The 26,828-nt window shown below is 32.0% G+C and overlaps 2 protein-coding genes across 2 annotated transcripts in view; one reads left to right on the top strand and one right to left on the bottom strand.

Moving 5' to 3' along the window:
• The window catches only part of LOC129220761 (uncharacterized), a 220,340-nt gene extending 217,169 nt beyond the window's left edge, over positions 1-3,171 (top strand). The window contains exon 4 of the mRNA XM_054855189.1: positions 2,951-3,171. Within this exon, the coding sequence (XP_054711164.1) occupies positions 2,951-3,171 (221 nt within the window). The remainder of the gene's footprint in view (positions 1-2,950) is intronic.
• Positions 3,172-6,296: 3,125 nt separating this feature from the next.
• Positions 6,297-18,127, bottom strand: LOC129221236 (uncharacterized). Its single transcript, XM_054855693.1, has 3 exons — positions 17,943-18,127; positions 10,052-10,427; positions 6,297-6,603 (listed from the first exon to the last, which is right to left on the bottom strand). The coding sequence occupies exons 1-3, from the start codon at positions 18,096-18,098 to the stop codon at positions 6,509-6,511; spliced, it is 627 nt and encodes a 208-aa protein (XP_054711668.1). The 5' UTR covers positions 18,099-18,127; the 3' UTR covers positions 6,297-6,508.
• Between the last annotated feature and the right edge of the window lie 8,701 nt (positions 18,128-26,828).

Raw genomic sequence — 26,828 nt, 5'->3', positions numbered from 1 at the left:
CCTCAAAGAGTGACATCATTTGTGGACGATACCAATACTAATTTATATTTCTGTGGCTAACCGTCGTCAAAAGATTTTTTATGCAGATAGAAATGAAAATGATGAAACTTAAAAACATATTTAACAGTTTTTTTATTCCTATTTATTTATGTATTTATTAATTGCAGTAGGTTTTTCTGCTAAACATTTTAACTCAAATATGTCTCTGTTTAGGTACATAACTATCCTCACTGTTCTGGTTAAAATATTATTTTTTTTTCTTGGTAAAACTATCCTAGCAATTTTTATTTATTTTTAACACTTTTACAAAACTTTCTGATGATTATTGAAAATGCTTGTAAAATAGAACTTTTCAATAACTGAATGCTTTAATATACTAATAGCAGAAAGTTGTCTTAAATTATACAAATAAGTTAAGAAATTGTAAACCAATTATTAAACTTTTAGCCAGAACTGAGGCTATTTTTATAGAACCGAGTAATGCTTAAAATACTTCATGAATTTTTGTTTTCCAACTACAAATGTTTCTTTGTGATTTGTCACCAGTTTTTTTCTGCTTAGACTCTTAAATTCGAGTCGTGTTCCGGTGTATATTTGAGTATGTTGGGGGAAAAAAGCATTAAATGGCGATTTATACCTCAGAGATGGTACTTGTGGTTAAGAGCCTATGGTACACTTTTCAAACCACACGTTCAGTTAGATGCTGTTTTCAGCTATTTGTTGACTCTGAACTTTGTGGAAAAGAAAAATTTAATTTTAAGAGGAAATATGTTTTACAGCTAATTTGATGATACATGAATGTACAAAGTATTCTGAAGGTATCTGGAGGTTTTTTAATTATTCCTTCAGGTATGGGAAGCGTGGAAACACATTTGGCATCGTATTGCTACCTTTCGCAACTTTACGACTACAAGAAAAATGTTTTAAAGTAAAGTAGCTCAAGCATTTTTTTTTTTTTTTTTAGTATATTCGGATCAAGCATTTTATTGAGCGAAATTAAACGGTAGCAAAATGGTAGCGAAATTAAATGGTCTTTCTATAGGAAAATCAATTTTCCCGCAGCATAATATTCATTCACTTTAATTGAACAAGAAGTTCTGTCTAGAACTAAACGAGCCTACTTTCCCGTATACCAATATCGACTTTCTAGTATCTGATCAGTATTCTCAAAATTAGCTAAAATCGTAAATTATTTCAAACATATTTTTTTTAATATTTTAAGCTGATTTCGAGAAATAAAGTATGCCTCGCTCATCTAAAGAAGTAGATACGTAAAAAAATAAATAAAAGAACAAATAAAATAGCAGCACTTATTAAACAAAGCAGCTAAATACATTTTTTCCATCAAAAAAAAAAAAAAAAAATCTTCAACCGCTTTCAAAAAGGAAAAAAAAAATTCAAATTAAAAGCTCATTAAAATAATCATATCAAAAAAAAAATCGTTTGTTTTTCCCCTGGTGCCAAAAATTTTTTTAAGAATGAATTAATGTACTTTCAAAAATAAATAAAAACAATAACAAATAATGAAATGACAAATAATAAAATGTCAACTTAAAGAAATAATTTTCATTGTCAAAAAAAAAAAAAAAATCGTCTGCGCATATCTTTATGTAGAAACATAAAGGACTCCGAATTTCTCCGCCAAAAACTGAATACATAAATTAAAACTTTATCTTGAAAATAACATCAAAATATATTCAAAACAATTATTTCACAGTAAAAACCATGGCTGTGGAGTCGGAGTCCATCTGATTTTTGGACAAAAGAGTTAAATTCGAGAGCCGAAAGTTTGAAATTCAAAGATTTGGAGTTGAAATCGGTCATTTCCCCAAAAAGTCCGCAAGTTTACCAATATTTGCAGAGACGGAGTAGGACTTATTATTTGATACAGGAGTTGGAGTTGGAGTCAGGAAAGTCAAAATTATCGGAGTCGAAATCGGGAGTAGTTCGTCAAGAGCTATTTCCAACAAAGTTTGTTTGAAGTAAATCCGCCTTTAAGTTCGTAGTCTATATTGACTTTCAGTTTCCCCTTAGGCGCTGATGTTAAGAGATTTGAACTGTTCAAAATTAAACGAAAACTTGTTCAAATCAAAAAGATATTTTCGATACATGTTTTTCATCTAAAGCTTTTCCCTACAAAGTTTGTTTGGAGTCACTTCGCCTCTAAGTTCAAGATTTATTGTTGATTTAAATTTCTCCGTAGGCGCTAATGTTAAGTTTTTTGAACTGTTCAAAATTTAACGAAAAATTGTTCAAATTAAAAAATGAATTATGGGAATGAGATGTCCTCGCCGAGATCTTTCTAACAAAAAAAAAATTGTTCGAATCGGACTATTCATTCAAAAGTTATTAGGGGGGGACAGACAGACCGACCGACAGACAGACTGATATTTTTCCCCATCTCAATACCCTACTTTCCAATTTTTAGTTTTTCAATGTTTATCTAACTATTTTATTTATTTTTGACTTTTTTTGTTTTCCGGGATATTTTTAAGATGCATTAAGCCTTCTTTCATGCTTTTTTCTTCTTTCTCTGACTTTTACTGGGAAAGTAGGCTAAAAAGCACATTTGTTGGAGTGAAATGTGGTTTTGGGAAACAAGTGCTTGCTTTTCAAAACATGTTGCGCTGTCTTACAGTACATAAGCAATTTGCAGTTATGGATACTCCATTTCAAAACAATAATAATAATAATAATAATAATAATAATAATAACATTTTTTGATTGATAAGATAGATGAATGCTACGTATGGTACCTCGAACTTTAAATACAGCACAAGGAAGAAATACTATCGCAAGGTGACAGCACCATCATTTCAATAACCGTGAAGTTATAAAAATTATAAATGTCATGATTAAGCTTTTCTTTTGTTCTTCCACGCAGAACGTTTTCTCGGAACATTTCTCTTGTAACATTGCTTGAAGGTTTTAATTGGTCCCTTTGTTACAGCCAACAATTGGGGAGACTGTGACAATGACACGAAAGCTGTTGGATGTGGCCCTCAAGAAATTTACCGCAACTGTGCCGACATTGCAGTTTTAGCTGGAGCTGGTGTTAGGGGCAACGCTGCTTTTAACCCCAGAGTCAGAGGTCCTAAAGCCTTAAAGAAACACCCAAAAAGACCAGTCAAAGAAATCTTCCATGATCATCATCAGCATGTGTCGTCGTAAACGCTTTTGTTTTCATGTTTTGAAATGAGCTTTAAGATTCCATTTATTTCAGAACTGCCGGAGTTGTAAATTGCTCTTTTTGTATTATTTATGTTTATTTATGTTTTTTATTTATATTAATAAAAATATTTATTTTTTTCAAACGTCAAAACGTTGCTGATTGATACTTTAACGTCAATTTGGCTATGTTTGCAGTTTATCTGTTAATCATGGCCAGATTAGGTCAAATGGGTTTTGTCAGGTCCGAGTCCAAAGCATGAAATTAACTCGGGGTGGTCTTGTCGTTCAAAATAGACATTTCATTCAGTAACCAGATCTTGGTACTGTGGTGTCCAGACGTGTTGAATCCAAAAGGAATGTGCAGTAGTCACCAGTCAATGCTGTCGACTTCAAATGAAGAGCGAAAAAATTAAAATATCAGGTGAAAAAAAGAATTGGTATTAAAACTGCCGCAGAATGACTTTACCCAATCGAATCGGTACGGAATCGCTATCGAAAGCAATTTGAAACCTTTCGCTTTCAACCAGCTCCTCCCTTTACGTACGTTAACTCAGGATTTATGTTTTTTTATATACCAGCTCTGTCCACTTTGTGTTTGGTTCATGTTTAGAAGCAGTAGTATATGCATGTGTATTTATCATACTTTAGTACATTTGGTTACCGGATTCAGTAGAAAGATACGTATTTCTGATGAAATTCTATTGAAGTTAAAACATTTCCGATAACATCTAATGCTTTGACAGCAAAAAGTCATTTCAACAAGCTTCAATGTGAATTCCTTCTGTTTGGTATCTCTAGAACAGGTTAGCTTTCAAACTCTTTTATGAATATCTTTATTTGCTTATGTTTATATAATAAATTGATTTCAGTTTGGGTCATTTTGAAGAGTTACTGTTTTTAAATTAAGTATGAAACTAAACTAAGTCGAGGTGCATTGAAAATTTTTAAAACACGTTGGTTAACGTTTCTGGTTCAAAATTCGGCTTTTAGCAGATAGAAAACAGATTAAATATTTCTTTGAATGTGGCAGAATTATAGATTTGTTTTCTATTGTTTACTTATATGTCAAATTAAGCTATTGCAGCAAATATCTATATTACTCTGAAATTTCTAATTGTTTGCGTTACACAAATGATCGTACACCTTACTATTTTGTGCAATCCAAAAATTTCTGTTATAAATCATTTTTCTAAGATTTAGTTTTACCTGACAAATTGCCATCCAAGTTCTTACGTATATACGGCAAAACTTACCGAATTCTTGAAAGCATGTAAGATGTTTTTGATTTTCTTGTGCTTCAGTGATTTTGTTTATATATATATATATATATATATATATATATATATATATATATATATATATATATATATATATATATATATATATATAATCTTTATTTTTCAGCAAAAAAGCAGTTTAATTTCATACGCATTTAAAGTTTCAGTTATTATACTGTTGACAATTGTATGTTTTCGTTTTGCTTAAATATTATTGCAAACTTCATGCGTTTGAATTCATAATTCAACTTTGCTTCACAATATCACTTTTAAACTAGAATTTCGTATCGAACATTTAGCATTAGACTCATTCTTGAAGAAAACTAAAATCGCTTTTTTTTCTAGCAAAAATGTTTTAAGTCGTAAGAAAGAGTTACCGTGACTTCTCATGGGTAACTAAAGTACTAATATGTGATTTTAAGACAGTTTGTTAAGCAGTATTGAGCAGATATACTTTTGTTTTCTATAACAAATTATGTTAACGCATTCTTGCTGTACGTGAATTCTTTTTTTTTTTAATTCATTTAAGCGCCGTTCATTAAAAAAAATATATTTTTTTTTACTTTGTTTAGGCATACATACGACAATTTTTGCGATAAAATTGTTTTATGTGTTTGAAACACACTTTTATTTAATCTTATAAATAGTCGGTCCACTTACGTGTTTTTTTGCATGCATATATGTGTGGGGGGGGGGGGAGTTATTACCTTCGAAAACGTGATTTTCGTTAAACCACGCAAAAGTAATTGCAACAGTGAATTGAATTTGATGGTTTCTGTCGTTGCCTCTGAGAAGCGACCCCACCTAAGTGTGAATCACCGATTGGAATAAAATGTTGCACGTCTATAGAACACTTTAAAATGTCGAACTTTTTTTTTATCGGCAAGAGACAGCTTTAGCGGGGTGAAAGTTACCTCTAAATACTGGATAATTGGGAATTAGAGGGTAGAATACATTCTTTTATTTCAAATTTTAATTTCAGAAATTTTAATAATGATTGGGAATTTGGAAAAACTAAACAAGCTAAACTTGACGTGTTGCAGGATTTTTTTGAAAATACTATAAATAGAGGTAATTCACACTGATAGAGGTAATCATTCACAATATTGCCCCGTCACAGCAAATGACCCTGAAACTTAAATCTATCGAAGAAAAATATGCAATATATCAATTAAAAGCCCTATTTTTTTAGCTTTACAATGGTTTTTGCATTTTAATTCTATTATAATTATTCTTACAAATGATTGAAATTTCTATACACTTTTTCTTTTTTCCCCCACAGTTTTTTTACAATTCTATAATTTGAACAATTTTCAAAATAGAAATCTAAAAATTGGCAGGATTACCTATCTTGATGTGTCCTTCATACCAATTTTCGTTCAAATCGAAAATGGCGAGGTCAAGAAGTTGATTTATCTGACATGAAATTGCTCATAGGCCTAACTAAGAGACGGGGTAAGATTGCGAGGGATGGTTTACCCCTATAAACAGTATTTTCAGAAAAATCCTGAAGAACGTCATTTTTAGTTTGTTTAGGTTTTTCAAATTTTCAATCATTATTTGAATTTTTGTACTTAAAATTTCAAACAACAAACTGATATCCCAATTATTTGATATTTAGGGATAAATTTCAAACCGTTGAGGGTGTCTGTTGCCGATAAAAAAAAATACGGGTTTAATATTTTTGAGTGTTCTATAGACATATAAAGTTTAATTCCAATTGGTGATTCACACTTGGGTAGGGTTTTACTTGTCAGTGATACTGGCACGTGCAAATTTTCCGGTAACTTTTACCCGTATCAGACCGGGACAAATGAGTTAAGTGGTTAAAAGACATAACGCAAAGTGTTAAATAACAGTAATATTTACTTACACTTAGCTGTCCGTCATACATGAAAGTTAAAAAGATGCAAGCATTACAAAGGGGGAAAGAAACTTAAGTAGCTTTTTTATAATCGGAAGTCTTGCTTTCAAACTAAACGTTTACAAACAACAGTTACACAAAATTATACAACTAAGAAAAGAGTTAGAAATGTATTTTAGGTTTTCGTAAATATTTTTTATTCAATTTTGACGTCAGCGCATCCTCTGAAATATTCCTGTGGTCCGCATCCCATCTTTCCACTTCCATCTTCACAAATGCCCCAGTTGTTTGCTGAAAAAGAAAATTAGATTTAAATTTCAAAATAAAATTTGAAATGTGTTTCCAATTACAATTTTGAATAAAGGATTGAATTATATATCTCTCAAACAATCTCCTATTTAGAAATATACTGCGGAAAAATGTATTAAAGTTGGCTTAAAAATTGTTTTTTTTTTTTTTTTTTTTTTTTTTTTTTTTTTTTTTTTTTTTTTGTCTAGTGAAATAATTGTTTGCCTGTGGGACCTCGCCTATTCGATTTTTGATATTTTGATTAGAAAAAAAGTTATTTAATGTTTTATGTGATTTTTAGCACTTTTAACCTCACAGACCCCGAACCAACCACTCTAGACGAATATTTTTTGTACTATAGTGTAGGAAATTTAATTTTAAATATGATGAATGAAAAAATTTTGAAGATAGAGCAATTTTTGTATTTTTTATAGATTTTTGAAAAAACCTTTAATTTGCATTTTTTCTAAGATTAGTTATTTTCGAAACCCGTCCTGCGAAAAGTATTGAACCCTCAATTCTAAAATTTTAGTTGGTAATAATAAAAACATTCTGCCCCCTTCAGAAGAAAAAAGTTTTTAAAAATACGCAATAGTTTTTTTTTACAAATTTTTTAATGCAGAACGCAACGCGAGCTGTTCGCTTGCCGGCTGAGTTCCGAACTTACCTCATCACGTGATCCAACTGAAATCATTTGCATTCTCTTGACCTTTTTCTTAATATTTTTTTGCAAGCGTTACTTTTTGCCACACTACGGGGAACATAGAGCCTTTTTTTTTGCGGGCTATTTTGATTAAATAAATAAAGCCCGCGATTTTTTGCATGATCTGTGTTTTTGTTACGGATCGGCGGTTAGATTAGGTAGATACAGAGATAGAGATTGAGTGGACAAAAAAGGTTCTTTCTTTTTTTTTTTTTTGAATTAATACTTATATCAATAAAAAAAGATTATTAATTACTGTCAGAGGTAGATATGCATAGATCGTATAGATAGACAGATAGATAGATAGACAAATATAGATGTCGATATAGTAGATGGACAGCAAGAAAGATACATGCCCGTCATTTAAAAAACTTCAACGGGATGTCAAAGCCTCCCCCCCCCACACACACCATAACATTGAAAAAACAATGCTTTCACATAAAAGTGGGAGTGCTTTTTGTTATTTTTCGACAAAATTTGCATGAAGAGTACGCCGTTTGTGTCTTCCCTCCCCTCCTTTAAAAGTATTCCAAACGACGGAACTTTAGATAGGTCTAGAAAATATTTTATTCAAACTACTAATGATATAGATAGATATAGATCGATTGATAGCGCCGCGAAATTTATTTAAGCTGCCGCCGAAGGCGGCAACATTGGTGTAAAAAGGCGAATGATATATATTGATGTATCATTGGTGTAAAAAGGCGACGATAATATTGATACATAAAGAAAAACATTGATTAATACCGTCGCCAAACTGTCTAAGCAGCCGCCGAAGGCGGCAAACCTGGACAAAAAGGCGAATGGTTTAAAAAGGTGGAGCAGCTGGTCGCCGAAGGCGGCTAGTGCTTAATAAATTCAGTTCATAAAAGTATTAATTATTTTAAATTCGGAATTGAAGACAGAAAAAAACGTTTTTTTTTTTTTTTTTTTTTTTTTTAATAATCGAATTAAAACTTAACTTTTAAGGGTAAATGTTTTTTTTTTCTGTTTTGTTTTATTTTTGTTAATTTTGAAAACTTGTTCACTTTTCAAGTTACGAAAGACTTTATTCATAGACCAGATATATTTTTAGAATCTAAATGTTAATAATTTACTCTAAAGAGATATGTTACACAGTTAGAATATTATTCGAACGTTTTATCTTGAAAACTTTCAATGTTCCATCCTGCTGATGAATTTGTTAATTTTTACAACTTTCGTACGCGAAAGTGAAATAGTAGTGGAGAAAAACATTTTTGAGCTATGCAGGACGCTATAATACACAAAGGGAAATCAAGAGATTTCGTTTAGGACAACTTAAGAAATATTATACAGGACGTTTCTGAACTCTTGGGCAAAACTTTAAGCGGTGATAGTATATATCACAGGACAAACAATATAATGTCAAAAATAAGGGTCTCAAACGTCTTCCGAACGAGATAGGCGCTATTAAAATTTAGGGTCAAAAATTTCAAATGATCATAAAAACGAAAAAAATGTTCGATTCGTTTGCGGTTTTTGCTTAAATTATTCTTTTTATCAGTATTTTCTTGAAAATAAATTTTAAAGCTGTAGTTTAAAAAATTCTGCGCTTTAGACTTTGGAGTAACGAACAACTATTTTTGCCTCTATTTTTGAATCTCATTAAATGTTTTCTAATGCTTGGGCTTAAACTTTCAGCTCAAAATCAGATTAATTGGGAGGGATTAAGTCGCGCCAACTGAACTGTGTTCGAAAGTTCAAATACACTCTGTCACAAAAAAAAAAAAAAAAAATAAATACCCAGAAGGAAACGAGATCTTCACGAAAGTTAAAATGAATGTGTCTTCTGAGAAGATAAGGATGAGATAACAAATTCAGAACAAAAGATTGTTTTATTAAGAAGTTATGACACAGTAAACGCTACAAAACCGTAAGTAGTATAGCAGTTGTACAAGACAAAACACGGCGTGGTATGGAATGTAATAGATAACCGATGACGACTGGAACTAAATCGGGATTCATCGTTGAAGATAACACGCCTCCTGTCGCTCACAACCCAGCTAATCAAGTCCAGCAAAAATCCAATCCATGGCAATGGACGTCAGTTCAGGATACCAGCATCTAATGACCCCCCCCCCTCTACCTTAAACTATTAATCATCAGTGGCCCCATACTTCATGAAAAAGGTGTAAATGATTTCAGTAATCTTCTCAATTCATTAATCATTTTTAAAGGTAAATATTTGAAGTAATATTTCTTTTCATTGCTCATGAAATTAAGAAATAACGTTTACGCCCGATGAGATGCCTTATTTCTGGCCGGTTTGAAGCTTTTTATTAACATCCAAGCAGTTTGAGAAATTTTTCTCACCCAAAACCATATATCCATCAGCATAATCATCCTCCTAAAATGGTAGTCTGTATCCGCTAAGGAATGTATTGGTATATTATAAAGCGGAGATTTAATTATGTGATGTTTTGCTTAATATTAAATCTCTTAAATTTTGTCTTAATGTTTCAGTATTTTAATTAAGGTAAGAGGTTGCTTGCCTGTCAACAATAGATTTTTTTTTCTAAATGTTGATGAAACATTGTAACAATCATAAAATTGTGTCTATTTCAATGTTTTAAGATGTTCCGATAATCTCGCTGAAAACATTTTATTGTAAACGATAAATGTAAGAGAAGTGTGAACTACACAAACCTGTTAATTTGCATATTATTAAACGTTGACTTCATAAATCGATAAAATTTATCAATAAATAATGAAAACTATTGAAAATACCTGCTCTCCAGTGCCACTGGAAGACGCATCTTTCGCATTTCAAGCCTGCTGGCAGCTTCAGAGGAACTTCAACGATTCCTCTCCTGGCTCCCAAATTGAAACGATTTCCAGAACCATCAGCCAGAGCAATGGGGTGCTGGTCCAGGCAAGCCTGGTCTGCTTTCACTCCGGGTTTCACTGGGCAGAGCTTGAATTCAAAGTAGCCATAATGATTGGCAACCACGTTGATCTTAGCAGTGATTTGCTGACCTGCCTTGTAGGTTCGCACAACGATTCCCTTTCCGTACGTGCCGCCATCTTCATTAGGTCTTGGCTCTGGAAGGTTCCATGCATCGCCGCAGATTCCGCATTGGCCTTTGTTTCTTTGCCACAAAGTCTTTAATATAAAAAATGCGTTTGTTAAAGCAGTATAATGTGGCAAAATTGAAGAAGTGAGAAGCAAGGGGATATAAGTGCCAAAATAATAAATTTGGAGATAACCAGTACAAATATTTGATGAACCTCTCCTCTGTCTTGGGGCAAGGGATAGCACTAGTTGGCCAGGTAAGTGCTGCTATGCAGCATGATTTAGAAAAACATTTCAATGAAAGCCTACCTATCACCGGAACTTTAAATGCGTTTTGCCTCAAAACTTGAAAATGTCCGCTTACATCTCTTTGCTTCTCACTGCCTCAATTGTTCTTATTCTGTTTTACTGTTTGACTACGGAATGTATGTAATTTGGCAATGTGCCAAGTAAAGACGATTTTCTCTGAATAAATCTAGCAGGGGAGAAGGGAAATTAACGATGGGATTTTGATACACGCGTAGTTCCCTATTCATTTATTGCATTCTCAAAAATAAAATAAGGGGAAACAATAATAGTTACTATGGAAATAGTTACTATAGAAAAAGAAAATAAAATATTTTCATTTCGTTCAGGAACGTAAAAGCAAACTGGTAAGCTCAAAACCTTGTCGTGAATAAATAAATCAATTAATTTTTGCCGTGAGAATATACATCGAATATACATAAATTTAAAAAATGTTGCTGTGAGCAAACTTTCCTTTTTACAAAACTAAGCTAAGTAATAGAGAGGCAAAAGTGCAAATCTGAAACAAACCAACTAACACCCCTATAAACTAATTGATACATCCACTTCCGCCTATAAACCGGATATCAGCCTTTCCATGTAATCGATGGTCAGACAGTAATTACTAAGATTTATTTAAACATCACCAATCACCAGACGTGGTGATTGGGAAGAATAGAACAGCTCACAAGCGACCAAGCACTCTCTGGGACAATTTTGATACATACATGTCATAAACACAAACACAAGCATAAAACATTAAAAAAAAAATAAAAAAAAATCACGCACACACAGTATACAATTGAAAAATGAGAGTGGGATGGCTGGAAATGCAATATAAATAGCAATAAAAGTTCTTTGAAAGTTTTTAGGTCGGAAATTTAAAGTCTTCTGCTTATGATATGAGATGGAACATTATTCTAAAGATATTCTTGCGTGAAACAGGATGATATAGAATATGTGTAATATTTGTGGAAAAAGAGAAATTGGAATTGAAAGTGCAATGAAAAGTATATATGCAATGCATAAGATAACTTTGTCATTTAGTGAGAATAGGACGTTCACAAGAGTAAATAGATTACTGAATATAACAGTTCCATATAAATTGTAATTGTAATTAATAATATCTGGAGTACATTATATTTTATATCTTATTTAGAAAATGAAAACGATATTGGAGGGGTCTTTTTAGCCTACTTTCCCAGTAAAAGTCAGAGAAAGGCGAAAAATGCATGAAAGAAGGCTTAATGCATCTTGAAAATATTACAAAAACAAAAATGAAGTCAAAAAAAAAAAAAAAAATTAAATAACTATCGAAAAATTAAAAATTGGAAAGTAATGTATTGAGATGGGGGAAAATGACTGTCAGTATGTCTGCCTCCCCCCTCTAATAACTTTTGAGTGAGTAGAATAACTTTTGAGTGAGTAGTCCGATTCGAACAATTTTTTTTTGTTCGAAAGATCTCTGCGAGGACACCTCATTCCTATATTTAATTTTTTGATTTGAACTATTTTTTGTTCAATTTTGAACAGTTCAAAAAAACTTAAAAATAGCGCCTACGGGGAAGATCCGAACTGTGCGCCGAATTTGCTTCAAACTTTGTAGGAAAAAGCTTTTAATGAAAAACTTGTATATAAAATATCTTTTTGATATAAACAATTTTAAGTTCAATTTTGAACAGTTCAAATCCCTTAACATTAGCGCTACGGGGAAACTGAAAGTCAATGCAGATTCCGTACTTGAAGGCGGATTTACTTCAAACAAATTTTGTTGGAAATAGCTCTTGACGACAAACTCCAGACTCCGACTCCGAGAATTTAGGGGCACCTTACTCCGACTTCGACTCCTGTGCCCGATAATTAGTCGGACTCTGACTCCCCGACTTCGACTTCTGTGCCCGACAATTAGTGGGACTCTGACTCCCCGACTTCGACTCTTACTTCGTAACTTTGACAAAAATTTATACACGGAGGACAAATAACTGCCTCCGTTTCTTGGATATTCGAATCCTACTCCTTTCGACTCCACAGCTATGGTTTTAACTGTGAAATATTTATTGTTAATATGACTTGTTTTTTCTTTTCACGCTAAAGTTTTAATTTAGGTATTCAGTTTTCGGCGGATAAACTCGAAGTAATTCGCAACTCCAACGAACTATAGGGGGCACTGCAGTCACTGTCTAATGCCTGACTTAAAAACTAAAACAAACGCATGTGGTAACGAAGAAAATGCTAAAAGTGTTGTGATTTTTGTTCGTATGTATGATATTTTTCGCTTTATTCTTTTTAAATTAATTTTCAAAGTCTTGTGGATATTCTGGCCCACGTAGAAAGAAATGAGAATTTAAGAAGCATTACTAAACGCCAAAGATTAATGCAAAGTACGTAGTTCGTAGTTCTAAGCAGCTATTTCCACGATGTTGAATTCGATATTTATCAATTCTTGATAAAACTAAATAATAATTGTGGCCTGACAAGAACAACAATTAATGCTAGAAAATTCAATGTGACATTACAAATTATTATCGAAAGAAAATGATACTTCTTTGCCTTGCTTGGCTAGCGCTTATTGTTTTGCATTTGTTGCTGAGTTATTTCTCTCGAATTCCCGAATCGGCTAATTTAAAATTTTTCTGTTTCGAATTTTCTAATTTCTGAGTTACGATTTAATTGTGTCCTGTTATGCAAATCATCTACAGAATTCTTACGGATATATGGTGGTAGTTTTCTTTTCAGTTGATTGACCATTATTTCTTTTTACTTATCGAATTCTGTAATCTTACTACCATTTTATTCCACTCATGATAAAAATTAAAAATAGTTTAACTAAAAACGCGAAATCTCGCCAAAGCTACTTTGCTCGCACAATACTAAAACTATAACCCTAAACAAATTTGGCGAAACCTTTCAGCTGAGAATAAAAGGAATAAAGTAAATTCTTTCTCGGTGAAACATTTTTCATTTTGTTCTACGATAATATATTCAAGAAAATATTTTGCATACCGTCCATTCCAACTAAATGCTGCTGTAAAAGATGGTTAGTTAAATTAATTTAGGATTAAAAAAAACTAATATTCTTACAAATTCATACAAAACAATAAAATTTTTTACCTTGTATAACGTTATCCAAGTTTGTTAATCCAGTTTTCGCTTTCACCATTTTCAATCAACTCATATTTTAGAAGGAAATAAGGAAAACTAACATTATTTTGAGAAGCTCGAGAATACTACTAAGGGACGAATTAATTTCTGTAGCTGAAAGCAAACTAAGACTCATCGATTGCGTTAATAAATACTCAGAACAAACTGCCTGTGTTTACGTCAACAGAAAAACGTGGAACGCAACGTGGCAATGTTTTAGTTTCATCGGCAGTTTTGTAAATCACCGCAAGGTAGCGTATTCGAGCGCTGGAGTTCCGAATTAATGTTTCTACATAAAGATATGCGCAGACTTTTTTTTTTTGTGACAGTGAAAATTATTCCTTTAAGTTGACATTTTATTGTTTTTATTTATTTTGGTAAATGCATTAATTCATTTAAAAAAAAAATTTTGGAAACAGGGGAAAAAGAAACGATTTCTTTTTTTTTTTTTTTTTTTTTGATATGATGTATTTATTTTAATGAGCAGCTTATTAATTTTAACTATTATTTTTTCGTTTTGAAAGCTGATAAAGAATTTTTTTATGGAAAAAAATGTATTAGCTGCTTTGTTTAAAAGGGAATGCTATTTTATTTGTTCGTTTATATATATATATATATATATATATATATATATATATATATATATATATATATATATATATATATATATATATATATATATATATATATATTTACGCATCTATTTTTTAGATGAGTAATGAATATTTTATTCCTGGAAATCAGCTTAAAATATTTTTAAAAAAATATGTTTGAAACAATTTGCGATTTTAGCTATTTTTGAGAATATTGATCAGGTACTAGAAAGTAGTATGGGTATACGGGAAAGTAGGCTCGTTTAGTTCTAGACGAAACTTCTTGTTTAAACTTTTGAAGTGTTATATTTCTAGTTCAAAGTTTCTTTACATTTATTAAAATAATTTTTTTCACGGCTCATTTCTCACATGGCTCAAAGTTAGCGAAAGTGGCAGGATATCTTTCAACCAAGTTAGGGATTGCAATACCAATATACCGAATTCCTAGTATTTTGAGCAATTTTGCAATTTCGTAATACCGATATTTTCTGATCAAAATACTGGTATTTTCGGTATTAGCTAAAAATAATAAATAGTTTTAATTCAAGAATTTTCAATTTAACTTATTAAATATCTACTTATATTTCAAATGTATATTTATTTTCCCATGATACAGAACCGAAATCAATCTATTGATGTCAAATTTGCTTCAAAAGCATGAACTAATAGAATAACATTTAAAATAAAGTATTTTGTGCACCATGTATTTATTTTTTCCATTTCCCTGATCGCTCATTTTCCATTTTAGGAAAATTAATTTCGAGTGTAATTTTGAATGCCCCCCTCCCTTTGTTCGATGAACATTTTATTCAAACAATCAATTGCAGGAATGCTTTATGATTTTTTTTTCTTTAATATTTGTCTCAACTGTACTAAATTTTGACCAAAACTGTTTCCAGTTAGCATTACAAATGGTAATTTGTTGGCACCAGTATTGGTTTGTTGTGCCATCTCGCTATTTGGCTTCATACTTGGCAAGATAATATTTAAAAATTATACATTGCCTTGAAGATTTCCGTGGAGGAAAAGCATAAATATGTTCCACGAAATAAAGGATATTTTCAGATATTTACAAAATATTAATTGCAAAGAATTTTGAAAAGGAAGCTAAAACGAATAAGAGAAACCAACTAGATAAAATTTAGTCAAGTTTATCGTAAATTTCAAACCAAAGGGCTAATAAAAAGTAACAACAAACCGAAAATGATGTTAATGTTGGAAAAGTATCGTCTCTCATTAAAGAAATTTAAACTAGCTTTAAATTAAAAAAAATAATAGAAATACACGCAATACGAAAGAAACACATATACACACAAAAGAGTTTATCCAGAAATGACATGCAATAGACCGAATATTTTTGAAGATAAAATACCTTTAGACAATTAAACTAGAGGAGGCGTATCACGCATTGTTAACAGTACCACCGACATGCGTGAATTCAGAAAGAGTAATTTCAACTGAAGGAAAGTAGTGCACTAACATGACTTCCAGACTTAGAGGTAATTCAATATGTGCGTTATGTTTCTTGCTAGTATTGATTTTTTATTATGACATTTGTTCCTTCATTTTATGTTTGTTCACAATACGTTTTCATAATAATGCAAATTTTGTACGAAATTATGAAATGTGGCAACAAAACAATATGTTTTCAAGCAACTTTTGAAAAATTTCAAAACCGGTATTCTGGTATCACGTTTTAAAAGTACTGAATACTGGTATTGAATTTTTTGTCCGGTATTGCAACCCTTAAACCAAGTTAATACCTGTCTGGGCTGCAGTTTCATATGTATAATACCGAGCTCCGACTTTGACTCTTGGCATTTCAGAGCATTCAAATCCGACACCTTTATCTCCAAATCTGTCCGACTGGAACTCCACGTCACAGACTCTGACACCACATTAATGACAGAGTTTCGGACTCGAAGAGAAAGTTACCGTTACCAACTCTTGGAGTAGTAAGTTTGACTTACAACTCTAACTCCTTCACATAGAAATTTATCCAACTCCGCAGCCATGATTAATTGTTAATTTCAAACGGTTTTTATAATAGTAATTTCTTAATTTTGGAAAATTATATTTTATGCAAAGAGACACGATAACACTATTTAGATATGAGCGGGGCCATTAAAAATAGGGAAATTGTGAATCACGGTTATCCTGAATGTATTCTAAATAACTGTAAGGTAACTAGCACTGTATATACAACCATTTTTTTTAAGTCAAGCACGGCAAAATTAAAAACTAATTAAAAAATTATAACTAACTTTGAAAGTCAGTAGAACTTCGTTTTACGCGGGAGTTACGTTCTACGGAAATGCCGCGTAAATGAAAACCGTGTAAAATAAGACTTAATAGTTGTGTTGAATTACAGGTAAAGTTCCATAGATGGAAAAAATACTTAATTCCAGTGATAGGGGAGGCTGGGGTAATAAGAAACAAAAAGGGTAATGAGAGACAAAAAAATTAATAAAACGTATACTAATATTTCAAATAACTTGAAACAAATACCTCATATTAACTGAATTAAATGGACTTCTCTTGATTTTTAGACGATTATTTAACTTAAATATTTTAGTTAAAAAAATGTTTAAAAATTTCAGTAAATTCTTGTCTCTAATAACCCCATGTGGGGTAACAAGAGACTAAGGCTGCAACTCTTCATATATAGCAAGTTATAATCATGTGGACTAATGAGAGACATCTGCAAACAATTCTGAATCCACAAATATTTTTAAATTTTTGATATTTTCATCCGTTAAAAAAATATTTTTTCTCAAAAACTAATGTTTACAAATTATAATACTAGGTCCTAAATAATATTATTTTAGATATAATGATAGTTCTAAATCATGAACTTAACCTAGGGATTGACCAAAAATATCAATATAATTTTTGAAGTGGCCAGATAATATTTTAAAAGTTCTCTAAAGTATAGTTGAAAATATGTTTAAAAAAATGTCTTTAAAGTATGTGTTATTAGGGATTTTTTCTAGTCCCTAAGTATAAATGAATTTAGGCTATTTATTATTTAATTAAGTTGTAGAGATTTATCAGTAACTTACAGACATTCTACGCATAAAATCATACATTTAAAACATCTAAATATGGTCTACTCTAATGAGTATAGCTGATTTTAGATTTAGGCTACGCTGAAAGAAAAAAAAAGAAAAAAAACTATTCTATGAACTTGCTAAACTTAGACTAAACATCAAGTTCACTGTATTTTATCTAAAACAAACAAATTTGTTAGTATGGGGTAATAAGAGACGTCCGTCTCTTATTACCCCCACAAAAAATAAAAATGAGGTAATAAGAAACTGGCCCACAGCCTGTAAACAAAGATGGCTTTCAAGATTTCAAAAAATAGTACATCAATAGTCATAGTCTTGGTCAGAAGTTTATACATTAATAACTCCCAAACACGTCACCTACAAAATAAAAGTAATAAAAACGTTTAAAAAAAAGTCGCGAACTTTTAAAGTAAGTTCAACGTGAAGGTTTTTTTTCATTGCATGAAAAAAAAATTCAACACATGACGGGGCTAAAATAAGTTACGTTCTAGTGTAAACATAAATATTTTGCTTACGGTTATTCCTCCGCAGTACAGCTCAACATCGTTGTAATTTTTCACAGTATTGAAGCCAAACCTCCACATGGAGGACCTGCCCGGAGGTTCGTAGAGGGCAGCATGGCCCCACACCACGCCCAAAAGGCAAACAGCTGATGCCAAAGAAAGCCACATAGTTGTTGGCAAATATCACTGTGCTGTGCAAAAGCAGACAAGTTGGTAATTATCTCACCCTTTTAAAGTTTTCAGCCGGGATTTTGCATTTGGTTTTTTTCCCACCCTTTTCTGCTGAGATATAATTTTGATAAGAATTATCGAAACTGTTTTGAAGGTTAATCCGGAGAAAATGAATTCGTATGTCCACATGTTTAGCGATATCATGGAGAAGACTTGAAAATATTAAAAGCAATGCCGTACATTTTGTTGTGTTTGATAGCAGAAAGCAGTTTGAGGTTGTTTTTTTTTTTCTTTCGCCGCTAAAAAATAAAACAAATATATTTATACAGGGTTTCCGTTACTGTGTGAAAAAAGATTTTCACACCAAGACTTCTTACTTCTTGCGCTCTTGGAGGAGGGCGGTTTTAGAATTCGAAAAAATAGTTGTAGATTTACAAATCTGGTGCTAAGTTTCATATAGTTAGGTTTTGATCCTCAACTTAATTAACAATGAATTAACTTGATTAAGTTGAAAATTTATTCCTTTTTTCTCTTTTTTTTTTTGTGTGAAAATTTTTTCATGCATACAAACATGTAGTTCACCAAAAAAAAGTGTTATTAAACCAAATACGCCCGATTTGTTTTTGGACCGAGTTTTCATTTGCAATTAACATGCTTTTTAAAATTTTATCGCAAATTTTACATTTTATTCCATGGTCTACTTCAAAAAAATTCTGAAAAAGTCGCCGACTATTTTCAGAACTTAAGTAAATTTATGTATATTAGATAGCTAAATTACTTGCTTGGCCGAATTAATTGTTAGTTACCTCTGTGAAGGGCTATCTCAGCTTAAATGAGAGAAGATCTGCCGCCAACTCGGTGATGTGATAAATATGTCACATAATAAGGGCCCCGAAACGGATCCAAAACACTGGGATAACCAAAAATTAATTCAGCCTCGTATATAATTTTACTATCTATGTCTATTTTATTCTGATTGGCCCAAAAAAAGACAAAACTGCAGTCTTTGGATGTTGTAACTGGGCAGTCAGTGTATGCTTTTACTGTTTATTTATGCCATAGGGAGGGGAGGGGTTGGCAGCAAAAATTTCACGCAAGGTGTGAAATACTCTGGAAGTTTCTCAGGCACCATTACTTCTTCTCCCCCCTCCCTCCAGTGGCGTAGCTACACTTTCTGCCGCCCAGGGCGGTTCCTCAATTTAATTCCCTTTTAATGGGAAGTAGCTAATACATTAAAGAGTCAATAGTATTTAAAGTAATAATAAGATTTTAATAAAGAAGAAAATAAACTTTTATTTTTCTTCATATTTTTCTTACAGAAGAAAAAAAAGGACTTCAGAACCCCACCGAAAAATTCCAAAAGTTATGTCAATTTGGAGCTCTCTACGGGATTTTTTTTTTCTTTTTTCAAAATTGAAATTAGTTTTATACTTTTTTCGGTGAAGTCAGAGGTTTGAGACTTCTCAAGGAAATTTTCCGAAATTGAAGTGTCAAAAAAATAATTTTAGGCTATTTTGGATACGTGAAGGTATTGGAGAAGGTTCGGGAGCGCAGTCAACTGAACTGAAAAACACGTAAATGTAGGCTGTATCTAGTGGTGTAAGGGATTCTTCTAATTCTAACAAAGACAGGATTTTCCTCCCAAAATATTTACAAGATTAAAATTAAATTTAGGCTATCTTTGATAACGTTAAAGAGAATATTAGAGAACGTTCAGGGGTTCTCTGGAATTTTTTCGATGCTGAAGTTTCAAAAACGCAATTGTAAGCTATATATAGTCGGACCAAATGTTTCCAAAAATGTTGGGAAGTCAGATATGGCTCTCCCATTTCCCCTTGAAACTTTTTGAAAATGACGTCCTAAAAAGGCGACGAAACTCATTGTTTAAAGGAATGTGTTGATATAAAACAGTAAATACAAGAAATTATTATTTGAGTTGTGAATAAGTGCTTTTATAAAATGAGAATAAAATTAATTCTGTCTTAATGAAAGTTTTGTAATCAGTGAGCAATCAAAGCAATTGTTGAAACAAATAATGCTATCCTGAAAATGAGCAAGTAATGTAGTTCAGTGGCAGAAACTCCAGGCTCATATTGCTCAGCTGAATGATTTCATGTGAAGCAGTAATATCCCGGAAAATAGTTCTTTTTCTTCCTCTCTCCGTTTTCTCTTTAATGCTACTCACTCAGTGTGATAAAATCGTGAGTGTATTTCAGGCTCTTCGTTTCATTCATAGGAATTCCTGAGAACCGATTGTGAACATGCCCAGTATATAGAGAGATAATAGCCGAAGGGGGTAAAAAAATAGCGTTCGTAATACTGGGGTGTTCATATTATAGGGTGTTCAGAGTGCAGAGAAGTCAGCCTATGTTAAGTCTATGGGTTTTCGCCCGGACTATCAAAATGTGTTCAGATTATCAGGGTGTTCACATTAGGTGACTGTTCAGTCCCCTGTACCACCACGAGAAGTTCTTAATTCATAGATGGCAAATATAAAATAACGTGTTCTTTAAGTTAATCGTTACTTGCGCCATCTAAGAAATGATTGAAAAACTATGTTGCAGTACCGCTTGCTAACTGAGATCATAAATAGTACTTCTTCTATATAAAAGCTTGGTTTACAAATGATTATTTCCATTTTTTTAAAAGTAAAATGACGCACACACAAATTTTTTTTAAATATATTTTAATAATCAATGGTTCGAAAACAATTTTATTTATAAAACATTGATGGTATCTCTAAATTACTAGTATTAGTATATGGTATAGTTCTGTTTATGCCATTCACATATTTACAAAGGGTGCTTTAAAAAGATTAGAGTGTAATCTTGGGGGATAGCATTTCTGGGGGCTGGGGTACTTCTTAAAAGTGTTGCGAAGGGATGTGTTGCGCTTTCACTCTTGGGGGTGGGGGCATAGCTAAGTAATCTGCATAAATATCTACAATTTTCAAAATCTATCGGCCATCTTGGAAAGTAAATATTCCAGCAGTTAATTTTAATAATTGCAGCTAAAGCTAAAGCAGGGAAAACGGGGGAGGGGGGGGGGGGGCGTGGCCTGGGTGCCGACTAAACCATCAAAATTTTTAACGGTATTTAAAAAAATCAGTTTCATTGAGGAATATTTTTGAGTGCGGTGGGGCTTCGTAAAATTTGGGGGGAGGGGGAGATCTCTGTCGCTCTTGGTGGGGGAAGGGAGATCCCCCATAACTAAATCTGAATTTCAAAATCTGCAATAATAAAAAGCTATCGGTCATCTCGATAAATCAGCGACTCGAGCAATTTAGTCTAAGCTGCGCATGGGGGCCGTAGAGGGGAGAGAGGAAGGATTATGACGCAGACCACACAATTGAAATTTTTAGAAGGAATCAAAGGTTTCCATTTCTGAAGTTTTTCCTCATCTTCGGGAACTCTTTGAAAAGCAGAACGTTTTCTCTGCCTGATCCGTATCCAATTTTGCACCCTGGTTTTTAACAAGATGTTTTTTTTTTTTCTCTCAATGTTCGACTTTGATGTGTACATTAAAATATTTTAAAACTCTTTCATAATTTTTTCATGAAATGCGGCAAAACAACATTAACGCATAACTGAATTATAATTAAATCCCGCATCAACTAATGTAAACTCCGTCAAAAGTAGCGTGCTCCCTAACCGCACTGCCCTCTAGCGGAATTCCGCAAATTCGTCTTCAAAAATCGCGGGGAAAAAACGACGATCGACACGCTACTCTTTCTAAGCACTATACCCAAGGCCGCCGAAAATGGCTAATCTAGCCGACCTGGCGGCAAGTAGGGGAGACTGGGAATACTTGATCCCCATTTCAGTTTTCATTTTTTTTTTTCTCTGGTGCAAATTATCAGTTTAAAAAAAAAAAAATGCGTGGACAATCGTAATTGCTTCTTCTATCTGACTGTATTTTTTCAGTTGAAATTAGATAGTTTTAGTTTTTAAAAAAATCAATATTTTTATAAAGGGACCATGTATCTCCACATCAAGGGATACTTGATGCCACTGAGAAAAAATGAAGACTTTTCATTAGATCAGAAATTTACCTATGAATTTGTTGATAACAATGCGAACACAACAATAACATTGTTTTAAATTCAACTAGGAAATTTGCTGAAAAATGTAGTTACACAATTTTAATGAACTTAGATGCTTTTGATCAGTTACTTATCCTCCAATACAGTTGTGAACAATAATGTTTTATAAATAAAACTAATATTTCTTCTTTTAAGAGTAGCGTAATAAAGTTAAAATTACAACAACTAATAAAAAAAAATTACGATGATAACTGCAAAAGTCAACTTATTTGCTTCTTGTCTTGCAATAATAAAATTAAAAGTTTTTTAAATAAATTAACTTAAAAAAAAGAATAAAAATTTAAGTATCTGTATACCTAGGAAAAAGAAAAGAAAGTCTAGTATATGTTTTCAAAACCTGAAAAGTCAAATGCAAGCATTACAGTTGTTATAGTTCTTAAAATAATGCTCAACCTAACAAGATGTGGCATTTTAACACATTCATTCTCATCAACTACACTTACGTAAATTTTTCAGGAAAAATAGATTGATTAAGCATATTACTTTTTCTTTTTAATAACCTATTTCAAACTCTGTCTAACCTACCTCAACTTTGCATTCTATTTAATTTACATAATGGGCAACTCTCTTTTTTGTTGAAAATCTGACTATAGCAAAATCATTTTTAACACACTTTTATTAGCTTCATCTTTATGTATGTATGTATGTATGTATGTATGTATGTATGTATGTATGTATGTATGTATTTTGTAACGGAATCTTGCAGCTCAAATTTCGCCCACTTCCTGCGATCGGATTCTTTTGAAAATTGACACGCGACCTCAGACCCAAAGACAATGCAATATTCTATAATCAAATTAATTAACTCTTTTAATTGTTAGTTTCCTCCAATTTTAATCAATATTTTGGCATAAATCCAACAATGTGAAAAAGGAAAATTTTTTAAAAATACATTAAAAAATGATCGCAAAAATTATTTAAAAATATCTACAAAAACCTTTAATTTTTCTACATCAGAGAAAATTTGTTCCAATGTTCCAAGGTAATTAGAACATGAAATATAATTGTTTTTAACAAATTTCATGCTAAAATTTAGGTGAGCCTTCAATTGGAAATTCATTGCTGATTCGATAGCATTGTTGAACAAAACTTTTATTCAAATGCATCTCAAATTTTCAAAGTAATGTAGAACAATCGAAGCAAAGTAATGATTTCCGCACACATACATCGATGGCTGAGATGGATTAGCTGGATTAGATAATTACTCCACAGGCAATTTATCAGCAAAGTTGAATGTTTTTAGAGCTCGGCTATTACACTTTAAGGGGTACAGTTGCTCTTTTTGGAGTTCGAGAGACCACGTTTCGAATGCGACCCGACTTTTAATCGCTTTTTTTTGGGCAAATTTCATGAATATAAAAGATTTTGAACAATGTTGAAATGAATATTTTTTCGTAAAAAGAAGAAAATAAAATAATAGTTTAAATAAACAAACACGCTTTCGTAGCAAAATGAACTAAAAAGTGAAAAATAATCTTTGGATGATAGTAGTTGACCGATCACTTAATTTCAGTATCATATAAAAAAGCATGTGGGGCTTCTTATCATTTGTCTTGAATTTCTTCCACTTGTTTTCCATGCAAAAATGTAAATAAACAGCATCCCACGGTTTTTTGTATTACATTAAAATCGATTGGTCAACTACTATCATCCAAAGATTATTTTTCACTTTTTAGTTCATTTTGCTACGAAAGCGTGTTTTGTTTTTGGTTTTTTAAACTATCATTCTATTTTCTTTAATTCAAACAAGGATAATCAATTAAAACTTGTTCAAGCTCATTTGGCTGATTAGGACATAATTCATCAGTGGAGTTAGTTTATGTTTATATGTTTGAGGTGCTATGTGTAAATAAAAATTCTGAGTTAGGTTACAAGTGCGAACTAATATTTTAATTACTTAGCAGATTTACTGCAGTGATTTTTTATATCTGTCACTACATGCTACGATAAATTTTATTATGATAACATTGTTTTGAATGTTTAAAATTAAAGTCAACTAAAAGTAAACTACAGTTATATTGTTTTCATTGTGTTTATAATGGTATAGGTAGGGGTGCCCCCCCCCCCCAAGAGCAAGGGTGTACCACCTCCAAATCACGAGGACACCCGCCTAAAATTTCAATGGCGCAGTCTGTGCCATGACCCCACCCCCTAGGTGGACACCCCAGGTTATAGGGGTACTTGATTCCTGGGATCATGTGTGCCTAACGCCAAAGGGATCAAGTATCCCTAATATGAGATTTTTACAAACATACTTGCTCGATTATTAGGAACTAGCAAAAATACCCGGCGTTGCCTGGGTCAGTAATAATTATGAGAAAAAATCGTTACTTGCTTTTGTTTTCTGTTTTAAGTGAAAGAATTTAAAACATATCGTTTTGACGTGATTAAAAATCGAGTTTCTTCCTTTCCCATAAAACTAAAGTAGCAATAAGTATAAAGAACAAAATAGTATTGATTTAGAAACGAAAGCACTATATTTAAGCATAAATAAATTTCCAAAACATGAAATTAATCTTCTCATGTTTAAAAAGATTAATCTGTTGATATATTTTTTTTTTAACATGGAGTCTAAAACCTTCTCTGTATGGCTATTGAAGTACGAAGTTTTTAAAAAAAATGTAGCCGCGCTCGTAATCCCCTTATACTTGCTTTAGTTATTTTGGGAAATTTCAATCATTGTGGGCTCTTGGTGCGATTTTACCGAATTTGCGGGAATCGTTTTGGGATACCTTCGATGATGCTCCACCCTTTCATTCCTTACTTTGTAAAACGATATGATATTAATTTTCGTTACAGAGATATTATCGCCAGATGCTGAGATACTTTTGGTCACCATAAAATGGCGCTAAAGAGTTTCATCCGAAATGTTTCCAAAATAAGTAGTAAAATTTGGCGATTGTTTAAAATTGTGCAAAAAGGAAAATTAATGGAAGTTTTTGTGCTGTTTATGGATATTTTGTTTACATGGTGAAAGCTGAGAAACATTATGACGTAGTCTTCGGCTTCAAAAATAGCAAAAATTTTGGCAATCTGCTGGATGATTGGATAATGAGTAAGTGTTCAATCAGCATAAATAATAATAAAAGCCATTAATTACATTTTGGAAAATCATCAGCCAAATAATGCATTATTTGCCAATCTTGTGCAAAAATCTTACTTCAAGATTTGACTTGAGAAAAGCCTTGAACAATCACGAAAAGCAAAGAAAGTCAACAATACAACAATTGTCGCTATCGACAGGGAGTTGAGATGATATACTAATACTGTATTGAGTTGAGGAAAGGCTTCGAACATGGAACTAAAAAGCTCATAACTCGTTTTTTATTCTACTTAGAAATTTCGAACAGGTGCCATCTTCAGCAGAAAAATCAGAGCTTTCGAGGTGACATATAATGTAAATATGTGCAAGTATTTTTTCATCCCTATATTAGAGAATTTACACGAAAATTGTATTTTATTGCCCCCCTAAGGGGGTTTGCCCCATAACGCGACGAAAACTACCCTATGTGTTATTCTGATGCATAAGCTATATTATTGTCAAGTTTCATCTAAATCCGTTCAGTAGTTTTTGCGTGAAAGAGTAACAAACATCCATACATCCAGGCAAACTTTCGCATAAATAATAGTAGTAAGATAAGTGGCAGTTAACTAAAAATGTCTTAATTATTAACGATTGCATATACTGCCGTGCTAAGCACAGATGTGGTATCTGCACATTTTATCAAAATTGAGTTATTGTCACCAGGTGGTCGTTAGTAATTTAATTTCCCTAAATCTCAAGTTTTTTGGCGATTTGTGAACGCGAAATATTAAAAAAAGCTTTAAGAAAAAAGTCGTAACTGCACAGTTAGCGGAGTTTGCTAAGGCAATTTGAACGTAAGTGACAAATACTAAGCCTTTAAAGTGGTATCTGCGCAGTTACCACTTTTTTCCTTAGTATTTTTTGTAGATCTGGCATTCCACGGTATTTTGGACATTATGTAGAGTCCGTAACGTGACCTTTTTTTGCCATAACTTTTTAATTTACCATTTGATTTGCAAATTATTTTAATTTGAGCTGGTGTGTTGGTAGGAAAAGATCAAAATAAAATAATATGCTAATCAAACAGTAAATTAAAAAGTTATGGCAAAAAAGGTCACGTTACGGACTCTATATAAATGTCAAAAATACCTTGGAATGCCCCAGATACGACTTTATACCTTAGTAAAGCAACATGTTTAATAATGTAGCAGTTTATTGTAACACAGAATATTAAAATTAGTTTACCGTTGAATAGTTGATACAGGTTGATAATAAAAACTAATACAACTTTGCATAATTGTTAAAGTAAATATTCAGCTTTTTCTATTTAAATGTTTATTTAAAATGCAATTCTAAGAATGAAATGCATGTAAAATATTCATATCTAATTCTTTCAGGCAAACAATCCGCATTTCATTCTACGGCCAGTAATATTTTTTATTTAAGTATCGTCTGCTGTCAAAATGATCTTCATGCTCGGTAAAAATGAATCTAGAAAATAAAACATTATGAAAAACACATTCTTTGAATATAAAAAACAGAAAATTTTATGGATTACAGTGTCCAGAGTTTTGAAAATGGTATCTTTCAGAAGGCAGAT

The sequence above is a fragment of the Uloborus diversus genome, chromosome 4, assembly GCF_026930045.1.
Source record: "Uloborus diversus isolate 005 chromosome 4, Udiv.v.3.1, whole genome shotgun sequence".
NCBI lineage: Eukaryota > Metazoa > Arthropoda > Arachnida > Araneae > Uloboridae > Uloborus > Uloborus diversus.
The sequence above is the reverse complement of the archived record's forward strand: the minus strand, read 5'-3'. Positions and strand labels throughout refer to the sequence as shown.

Coding starts and splice junctions, on each gene's coding strand:
- LOC129221236 (XM_054855693.1), bottom strand. CDS start 18,098: ATGTGGCTTTCTTTGGCATCAGCTGTTTGCCTTTTGGGCGTGGTGTGG. Junction 10,428..17,942: donor TGTACTGCGGAGGAATAACC/GTAAGCAAAATA, acceptor TTTATATTAAAG/ACTTTGTGGCAAAGAAACAA. Junction 6,604..10,051: donor CCAGTGGCACTGGAGAGCAG/GTATTTTCAATA, acceptor TTTCTTTTTCAG/CAAACAACTGGGGCATTTGT.